This window comes from Diaporthe citri, assembly GCF_014595645.1.
Source record: "Diaporthe citri strain NFHF-8-4 chromosome Unknown scaffold_18, whole genome shotgun sequence".
Lineage (NCBI taxonomy): Eukaryota > Fungi > Ascomycota > Sordariomycetes > Diaporthales > Diaporthaceae > Diaporthe > Diaporthe citri.
The window spans coordinates 369,594-381,059 of NW_025064863.1; the positions used below are offsets into that span (position 1 = coordinate 369,594).

Below are 11,466 nucleotides of genomic sequence, written 5' to 3' on the forward strand. Positions count from 1 at the left end.
ATAAAGTTTAAAATTTTTATTTTTATAAAGAAATAAAAAAGGATTATATTAATATTTATAAGTAAATATTAAGCTTAAAAATTATAAAATTAAGATTTTAAGGAGAAATTTTAGCTTTTAAAAATATAAACTTAATATTATTCTTTATAAAAGTTTTATTATAAGCTACTTTAAATATAAAAAAGAATTTAAACTTAATAATATAATTAATAAAGGCTTAAATAAAAAGGTTAATCTTATTATTATATATATATTTTAAAAGTAAATATAATATAATATTTAATAATTAAAATAAGTAAAATAAATATAGCAATATATTAATAATAATAATCTTATTATCCTTATAATATTAATTAAACTTAATTAATATATAGCTTTTATAATTATTTATAATTAATATTTAATAATTAATATTTTTTTTAACTTAATATATTTATTAAAATATTAAATTTATTTTAAATTTATTTTATTATTTATTTATTTATTAAAAGTAAGCTTAATAATTTAATTATTTAAAAAATTTAATTTTATTACTTAATTAATAAAGTAATAAGCATTTTAAATAATTATAAATACTAAGATTTATAATTTACTTATATTAATGCATTTAATAGCTATTATTTATTTTTAATTTTTAAGTTAAATTAATTTAGTTTTTTTATATTTATTAATATATATAATAATTATTATTAAGGTAATTATGCTTATTATAAAGCTAGTTTTATTAAAGTTATAAAGGTTATTATTAAGAATTTAATACTTAATTATTATATTATAAAGTAGCTTAAATTAATTCTTAATAATCTTTAAATCTTTATAAAAAGCCTTTTAATAATTATAAAGATAATTAAACTTAATTTTAAAGCTAAGTTATAAGTTTATAAAGCATTAAGCTTAATGCTTATTAATTAATTTAATATTATATAATATTAATAAAAAGTTAATTATATCTTTTATTTTAAAAAGTTATAAAGAAAACCTTTAAGCATTTTACTTAATAATATATTAAATAAGTATTTATTTTTTAATTTAATTAAGTTTATGCTTATTAATGTATAATTCTTTATAAAATAATTATTACTTTATCTTATAATATAAAGTTTATTTTAAAATATAAAAGATTTATATTACTTAAGGAATATTTAAAGGTTTTTAATAAGGTTTTTTAAATTTATTAATTATTTAAATAATTAAAAGGATTTTATCTTTTTTTAATAAAGAATATATAATATAATATTAATTTATAGCGCATTAAAAGTTTAAGTAAGTAAATTAAAGCGAAATTAAAATAAAAAATTAAAATATAATTAATATTAAAAAGGAATTATTTTATATAAACCTTAATAACTTTTAATTATATTATAATTATGCTAATTTCTTTAAATTAATAAAATTAATTAAAAATAAATAATTAAAAGTAATTAATATTAATTAATATTAAATTTAATTAATTTCTTTATATTAAGCGAGTATTAAGGTTAATAAAAGTTAATTAAAGTTAAAAAAATTAGCTATTATTTAATATTAATCATTACTTAATAAATTATATTAATATTAATTTAAATTAATTAATTTTTAATAAGAAATATATATTTAAAATTATTTAATATTAATTATATTATTAAAATTATAATTTATTATAAATTAATAAAATAATTATATTTATATTAATTAATATTAATTAAGTTAAATTAATTATAACATAATTAAAATTTAAATAATTAAGCTCTTTTTTATTTTTCTTATAAATTTTTATATTATATTTAATTTTATTATAATTATTATAATATCTTTTAATTAATTTATTATAAATTAATTCTTTTATTTTATTATTTATTTTATTAATTAATTACTTTATCTTTTATTTTTTTTAAATAAAAGCTTAAAATTCCTTAATTATAAATACTTTTTTAAGCTATATTTAAGTTTTTTTAATCCTTTAATATTTAATTAATATTATATTAATATTTTAAAGCATATATATTTATTTATTTATTATAATAAATAAGTATATTATTATTTATATATTTTTTATTAATTAATTAATAGCCTTTATAATTAATATAAAAAAGCTTTTTTAATAAGCAAAGATTTTACTTTTAATAAAACTTAATTATTAAATAATTTATTAAGTATTTAATAATATTTAAAACTTTTATTCTTAAAGAAAAATAAAGAAAAATTATATTAAATTTATAAGTAAATATTAAATTATAAAATTATAAAATTAAGGTTTTAAAGAAAAATTTTAATTTTTTTAAATATAAATTTAATATTTTTTATTATAAAAGTTTTATTATAAGCTACTTTAAATATAAAAAAGAATTTAAACTTAATAATATAATTAATAAAGGCTTAAATAAAAAGGTTAATCTTATTATTATATATATATTTTAAAAGTAAATATAATATAATATTTAATAATTAAAATAAGTAAAATAAATATAATAATATAATAATAATAATAATTTTATTATTTTTATAATATTAATTAAACTTAATTAATATATAGCTTTTATAATTATTTATAATTAATATTTAATAATTAATATTTTTTTTTTAATATAATATATTTATTAAAATATTAAATTTATTTTAAATTAATTTTATTATTTATTTATTTATTAAAAATAAGCTTAATAACTTAATTATTTAAGATATTTAACTTTATTATTTAATTAATAAAATAATAAGTACCTTAAATAATTATAAATAATAAGATTTATAACTTATTTATATTAATATATTTAATAATAATTACTTATTTTTAATTATTAAGTTAAATTAATTTAATCTTTTTATATTTATTAATATATATAATAATTATTAATAAAGTAATTATATTTATTATAAAATTAGTTTTATTAAAATTATAAAAATTATTATTAATAATTTAATATTTAATTATTATATTATAAAAAAGCTTAAATTAATTTTTAATAATTTTTAAATTTTTATAAAAAGCTTTTTAATAATTATAAAGATAATTAAATTTAATTTTTAAGCTAAGTTATAAATTTATAAAATATTAAGCTTAATACTTATTTATAAAGTTATTATTTTAAGATATATTAATAAAAGATTAATTATATTTTTTTATTAAAAAATTATATAAAAATTTTTTTAAGCATTTTAATTAATAATATATTAAATAAATATATACTTTTTAATTAAGTTAAGTTTATATTATTAATGTATAATTCTTTAAAATTATATTATTAATTTATTTTATAATATAAAGTTATTTTAAAAATATTAAAAATCTTAATAACTTAAGTTATAAGCAAGGGTTTAATGCAATTTTTATTAAAGTATTAAATAACTTAAATAATTAAAAATATTTTATTTTCTTTAAATAAAAAATATATATCTTTATTATTAATTTTTTATATATTAAATATTTAAATAAGTAAATTAATGCAAGATTAATGCGAAAATTAAGAATATAATTAATATTAAAAATAACTTATTTTATTAAAACCTTAAGAATTTTTAATTATATTATATTACTTTTAACCCCTTTAAATTAATATAATTAATTAAAAATAAGGAATTAAATATAATTAATATTAATTAATATTAACTTTTTATTAATTTATTTGCCTTAATATAATATTATAATTAATAAAAGTTAAGTAAAGTTAAAAAAATCCGTTATTTAATAATATTTATTACTTAATAATAAACTACGTTAATTTTTAAAGCTTTTAATTATATTAATAATCTTTTTTTATTAAAAAAAAGGGTTATTATTAATATAAAAGGTATTATTTTTAAAGTAAGTCTTATAATAATTAATTATAAAATAAAAAAAAAGGAAAAAATATTTTATATAATTAACTCTTAAATTATTTATTTATAAATAATATTGCTTAAATATTATTATTATTTAATAAATTAACTTTTATTAACTTTAAAATAATTTATATTTAAAACTTTATTAAAAAATATTAATAAAATAAATATTAAAAAAAGAAAAAATTATATTTATTAATTAAATATTATAAAAGTTTAATTAAATTATTTATATAATTAAACTTTTATAATAAATTTTAATTATTTTCTTTAATAATTTTAAATTAATTAAATAAATAAAATAATTATATTAATTATTTATTTATTAATTAATATTTTAAAATATTTATGTATTTTATATTTTATTAAATATTTAAAGATTTTTTAAAAAGTTAAAAAGCTTAAAAGCATTAAATAAATATTTTAAAAGGCATTAAATAAGTACTTTAAAAGCATTAATTATAAAAAAAAGCTTTTTAAAGGTATTAAATAAAAGTTTTTTTAAGAGTATTAAATAAAGGCTTTTTAAAATTATTATAAAAAAGGTTAAAGATATAAAAATAATATAATTAAAAGTTAAATATTTATTATAAATTAATTAATTTTATTTAAAAGTAAAATATTTATTATAAATTAAATAAAATTAAATAAAGCTTATTATTAATTTAATTAATAATTAAAAATATTATAAAAAGGCTTTTAATAATTAAAAAAATTATAATTATTTAAAAATATATTAAAAAAAGCTTTTTAATTAAAGTTTATTATAATTATTATTATTAATAATTTATATTAATAAATATAATTAAAACTTAAATATTTATTAATTTAGCTTTTATATAATTAATAATAAATAAATAAAGTATATAATTAATTTAGCTATAATATAAAGGGTAAGTTGCAGCAAAGCTATAGCCTTTCCTTATTTAATTATAAGCTAGCTATAATAATTTATATATAAGGTATATAATTATTAGCTAGCAGCTAGCTAATATTAATTAATAGCTATTATTAATAAAATTAATTTAAACCTTACACCTTTAAATTTATGCATTATTTATAATGTATTTATTATATAAACATATTATATATAATACTTATATATATTATTCTTATATTAATAATCTTTTATATATATATATATAAACGCTTTAAAATTATGCTTTTCCTTTAAATTATTGCTTAGCTAATTAAATTGCTTAATTAATGTAAATATTTTATTCTTTAAGGGGTTATAAGGGGTTAAGTGCTTTATAACCGTTGCTTTAATAAGTTAAATATAAGTATTTAAATATAAGTATATTTAAATGTTTTAAGTACTTAAATTGCTTAATTAAATTATTTAATTATTAATATTTTAAAGCTTTAAAGTATTTAAATGCTATACTTTAATTAATTAAAAGTTTAAGTTATAATTATTAGCTTAATTATTATTATTAAAGCATTTATTAAAGTAATTATTATAAATATTATTAGGGTTATTATTTAATGCTAAGTAATTATCTTTCTTTTTTAAGTTATAATTATTTTTATAAAAAGTATAATAATTATTATTTTAAATAATTTCTTTTTAATTATTTCTTTATCCTTTTAATGATTTTTAATTATTATTTATTAAGATTTATAATAAGGTTAATTATATATTTAACTTTACTTAAGGTTATAATAATGATAATAGCTATTAATATTATTAAAGCTTTAGCAATTTTAATATTTTATATGCATAATGCAATTAATTAAATGATATAAAGGGGTATTTTTATTAATATGCTTAATAGCTTTATAAGGGAGGAGGCTGCTAAGGAAAAGTTAGCTAAGGAAAAAGTTAATAAGAAGTAACTTATTAAGGATAAGCTAGTTATAAAAAAGGCTATAATTACCTTTAAAGCTATTAAGGAAAAGCTTATTAAGAAGGAGGTTATTAATAAAGAGGTTATTAAGGAGGAGTTAGCTAAGGAGGAGTGTTAAGATTATTAATATTATTAATATTGCTTGCTAACTTATTACAATAAGCGTTAAAAATATATATCTTTAGCTTGTGCTTTAATTTAAATATTAAGTTATATTATTAATAAATAACGTTTTTACATTATATGCTTATAACTTTTATAAATAACTTTATTATTATAACTTAAGGATTTATAAATACTTATGAATAGCGTTTAAATATAATTGCTTTTAAAGGGTTTTAAAAAGGGTTAAATAGCTAAGGGGTAAGGGCTTTCTTGCAGCTAGTAATAAGCGTTATTATTATTATTATTATTAAGGTAGATTTTAAGATAATTAATTATAAGGTAAAAGGGAAAGGGGAAAGAAAACGTTTTTTTGCTATATTTATGGGCTAATAATTAGCTTTTAAACCATTTATTTATAAGTAGTAACGCCTAAATGCTTTTACTGCTTAGCAAATTAACTTATATTAATTTTAAGGTAATTTATGCTTAAGATTTTATTAAAGGGTGTTGATAAGGAGGACGTTAAAAAGAGGAAAGGTTATGCTTATTAATTAAATATTAATTATTATTAAAAGGTAAATATTTTAAAGGTTTAATTAAGTTATTTATATAATTAAATATATAATAAATCTTAACTATTTCTTTTAATGATTTTAAGTTAATTAAATAAATAAGATAATTGCATTAATTACTTATTTTTATTAATTAATACTTTAAAGTATTTAATTAAACATGTTAATTAAATATATAAATTGCTTAAAAGAAATATTATTTATTAATACTTTAAAGTATTTAAACGCTTTATGTTTTATTAAGTGCTTAAGGGGTTTTTAAAGGGTTATAAGCCTTAAGGGTATTATATAAGTGCCTTAAAGAGCATTAATTATAAATAAGGGCTTTTTAAAAATATTAATTATAAGCAAGGGCTTTTTAAAGGTGCTAAGTAAGGGCTTTTTAAGGGTGTTAAGTAAAGGCTTCTTATAATAGTTATAAGCAAGGGTATTAATAATTAAGGGTGCCTTATAAAGGGCTTTTAAGGGTATTATAAAAAGGGCTTTTTAGCTTCTTAAGGCTATATATTAATTATAAATAATTTTCGTTTACTATGCGCTTATAAATTCTTATAAATAGCTTTATTAATTAACTTAAAGTTTTATAAATGCTTATAAACAGCTTGAAAAGAGGGTTTTTAATAATATATAATTATGTTTGCTTAGGAAGATTGCAAGGAATTAAGGGTATTATAAGAAAGGCTTTTTTTTTTAATATATTGTTTTTAAGCATGTTTATTAAAGGGGTTAAAGGTTATTTTTTTATACTTATAAATATTTATAAATAGCTTTTTTATAAGGGTTTTATACTTATAAATGCTTATAAATAGCTTTCTTAAAATTATAAGTTACGTTACTTATAAATATTTATAAATAACTTTTAAAAAACTTAATTATTTATGATTATTATAAGCAATTATTAATTAATATTAATTTAGCTTTTATATAATTAATAATAAATAAATAAAGTATATAATTAATTTAATTATAATATAAAGAGTAAGTTATAACAAAGCTATAACCTTTCCTTATTTAACTATAAGCTAGCTATAATGGTTTATATGCAAGGTATATAACCACCAGCTAGCAGCTAGCTAGCACTGGCTGGCAGCTACTATTAATAAAACTAGTTTAAACCTTGCACCTCCAAATCTATGCATTGCTTGCAGCGCACCTATTATATAAGCACGCTACACATAATGCCCATACATATTATTCCCACAATATTATTATTATAAATTAATTTTTAATACTTAATTAAGCTTTTTAATAACTTATAATATTATTATTAATATAAAGTTTTTAAATAAAATTATTATAAATAAATAAGTTTTTAAAAAATAATTTATATTTATTAAATAAGCATTAATTAATATTAATTTAACTTTTATATAATTAATAATAAATAAATAAAGTATATAATTAATTTAATTATAATATAAAAAGTAAGTTATAATAAAGTTATAACTTTTTTTTATTTAATTATAAGTTAATTATAATAATTTATATATAAAATATATATTATTATTATTAATAAAATTAATTTAAACGTTTATATTTTTAAATTATATATATATATATATATATATATATATATATATATATATATTATATTATATATATATATTTTTATTTTATTTATAATTATTTTAATAAATAAATAATAATAATAAATTAAATATATAAAAAATATATATTATAATTAATATATATTATAATATAATATATATAATATAATATAATATAAAATTATAAAATATATTAATATTAATAATATAAAATTAAAATATATAATAAAATTAATTTTTATATATTATATTTTTATAAATAAATATTTATAAATTTTTTATTTAAAATTAAAAGTTATTTTAATATTTATTAAAAAGCATTATATTATAAACTTAAATCTTAACTTAAGCTTTAAAAGCTTAAAAATCCTTTAAAATAAACTTAATATAAGCTTTTTTAAGCATTAAAAAAATTCTTTATATATATATATAAATAATAATTTAAAGTTTTTTTAAAGCTTTAATTATTTTTAAATATTATAATTTATAATTTCTTTTAAATACTTTTTAATAATTATTTAAAGCTAATTTATAATAATTATAATTTTAAGTATAATAATTTAAATGTTTTTTATAATACTTTTTAATTATTAATTTTCTTAAATTTAAATTATAAAAAAATATTATTTTAAAAATATTATCCTTATAAAATATTAATATATTATATTATATTATATTAATTAATTTTTTTTATTATTATATATAATTATTATTATAAGAAGATAATATGTTGGAATATTAAAGGGTGTTAAAGTTAAGGGGGTTGGAATGAGGAGGAGGGTGTTTTAATGGGTGTGACGTAATGCAAGTGCGCGTTTTTTTGTCTCGGACGAGCATGCTTACAAAAAGCAACGTTGGCCACGGTCGCTTTCGGGTGCTCGCCGATGCTACACGGTCCGGGCCCCCGGCCCCCACGGCAGGGCTTCCACTGCAGCGGATCTGCACGAGCCGCGGAGCTTGCCCACAGTGGAGTGTCCCGCGCGGGTCGGCCTGGTCGGAAGGGAACAGAAGTGCAAGATTCCAGGACACCATTTCTCGATGGACCAGCTCAACGGCGGGTGTCTGGGCTGTCGGGGCACTCGCGCGAAGGAACAAATTATAGGGTTCCCTCAAAAGTTATTTGTGGATCAGGGACGGCGTCGTGGAACAAACAGCTGTTGGGGGCGGAAGAGAAAAGGATATAAAAAGCCCAGCGTCGTCGTGATATCTGCTCACCATTCGAGTCCTCTCCCTCCTGCCAGATACAACCCCCAGATTAAAGGTAGCCAACTGCTCCCGAATTACACAGCCACACTTCCATCAAAGCTCTGCCACCATGTCATCTGAAGTGAAGACAGAATTCCTCGTGGTGGGCGCAGGTCCAGCAGGAGCAGCTCTTGCAAGTTTCCTCGGGCAGAATGGTGTGTATAGCCTAAGTCCCAGGAAAGCTCCCCAGCCGGATATTAGCTGCTAACGTCACGCACAGGCTTGAAGGGACTGATGATTGCTGGTGCTTCTGGCACGGCAGACACGCCCAGAGCTCACCTCGTCAACCCGTTTACGCTGGAGTGCCTACGTGATATCTCGGTGGAAGACGACGCCATGAGGCTGTCTCTGCCGCCTGAGATGATCGGAGCGTTTCGATACGCCCGCAGTCTCCTAGGCGAGGAGCTGGGGAAGGTGGAGCACTGGGAGGGCGTCCCCGAAAACGCGATGAACGTGAAGAAATACACGCCGTCCAGGTGGGTCGACCTCCCGCAGACATACCTCGATCCGATCCTGGTCAAGCATGCCTCGCACCACGGGTTCCCAGTCCGCTTCTCGACGCAGCTCGTCTCTGCAGAGAAGGACTCTGCGACCGGAGAGTGGGTTTGCACCGTGAAGGACCTCATCCGCAACGACACTTATCGCATCCGGACCAAGTTCCTATTCGGCGCCGACGGGGGCCGCAGCCAGGTCGCGACGTCTACGAATGCCAGGCTCGCAGCGGCGCCTTCACAGGGGATCGCCTGCAACATCTTGTTCAGGGCTGACCTGTCCCACCTGATGGAGGGGAAACAGGCGCAGCTGCACACCATCATCAACCCAGCCGCCAACTCACGGTTCGGCAATGGGCCCATCATGCGGATGATCCGCCCCTTCCACGAGTGGATGATAGTCACCATCTTTCCGGGCATCACATCCGACCAGGACCCGTTCAAGGGCATCAGCCCAGAAGACCCAGAGCTCATCTCGTGGGTGCGCGAAAAAGTCGGCCTGGACGACAACCCACTGACCAAGGACATAGAGGTCAAGATCCACCGGCTTGACCCGTGGGTTGTCAGGGAGACAGTGGCAGAAGACTATATCCCTGAGGACAACGCGTTCCTGCTGGGCGATGTGGCACACCGACACCCACCCGCGTATGGCCTCGGAAGCAACACTTGCGTGCAGGATGGGTACAACCTGGGCTGGAAGGCCGCATTCGTCGCCAAGGGTCTCGCCGGGCCGGAGCTCCTCAAGACGTACAACACAGAGCGGCAGCCCGTGGGCGCGCAGCTGGTCAGGGAGGCCAACCAATGCCTGCTCACGCACATAGATGTGTGGGCGGCACTCGGCATGGTGGCCGAGACACCGGAGGAGCGCAAGCGGGCCCACGGCATCCTGACTGAGGCTTCGCCGGAGGGAGAGGCCCAGCGCCGGCGACTTCACGATGCCCTTGAGAAGAAGATGGGGGAGGGCAAGAGCCTCGGGCTGTGCATGAACCAATGGTACGAGTCGTCGGCCGTGTATCTCGACGACGAGCCGGGGCCGCGAGCCGTGCCGGAGGGTTTCGATCGGATCGCGGATCCACATGTGTCGACGTACCCGGGCACTCGGCTACCGCATGCCTGGCTGGACACGCCGGTGAGGAGGAGGGCCATCTCGACACACGACCTGGCCGGAAAGGGGGCGTTCTGTCTGCTGACGGGGTACGGGGGAGAGGGCTGGGAAGAGGCGGCCCGCAAGATCTCGCAGAAGACAGGGATTCCGATCAACACGCACAGGATCGGGTTCGGCCTTGACTGGCAGGACGTGTATCGCGAGTGGTATGAGAGGAGGGGCGTGGAGGACTCTGGGTGCGTCCTGGTGCGGCCGGACCGGTTCGTTGCGTGGAGAAGCCAAAAGGTGGTCGAGGACTGCGAGGGCAAACTGGCGGCCGTGCTAGACAAGATCCTGTCCCGCAGCTAGGGGCGTTGTCGAATGTCGAGTCCCTTGTCCTAGCTCCCTAATGCAAGGAGAGGTTCATTATGTTCTCTTATGCCGACAGGGTGCTGGACACAGGTCAAGCACTGACTGTGTGCATCCCAGGTCGAACAAGACAAACTTGGATGACTGGGCTGTGCATAGACATAGAATAGTCTACCAAGTACATATATGGTATTCGAAATGTGCCGAGGGAGACTGGGTACGATGCTGTATACCATTGAAACAATAAAACCTGGTGTGTGATGCTTTCGACGTCAGCCAGGCTCGAACGTAGCAGTTCCACTCGCTCAGTCATCAATGACTGGCAGCAAAGCTCTGTGGCCTGAATGGTCTGCGTTAGTTCCGACGTCACCCAGCACGTTTGAATGTTCGCTGCCCGGATGAGCTCGC

General features: G+C 23.5%; 1 protein-coding gene across 1 annotated transcript; it reads left to right on the forward strand.

Annotated features, from left to right (window-relative positions):
• Positions 1-9,184: 9,184 nt before the first annotated feature.
• INS49_005562 (uncharacterized protein) lies at positions 9,185-11,058 on the forward strand (the record flags this gene model as incomplete). The annotated part of the gene is made up of 2 exons (XM_043166341.1): positions 9,185-9,269; positions 9,335-11,058. The coding sequence occupies 2 exons, from the start codon at positions 9,185-9,187 to the stop codon at positions 11,056-11,058; spliced, it is 1,809 nt and encodes a 602-aa protein (XP_043017121.1).
• Positions 11,059-11,466: the final 408 nt, after the last annotated feature.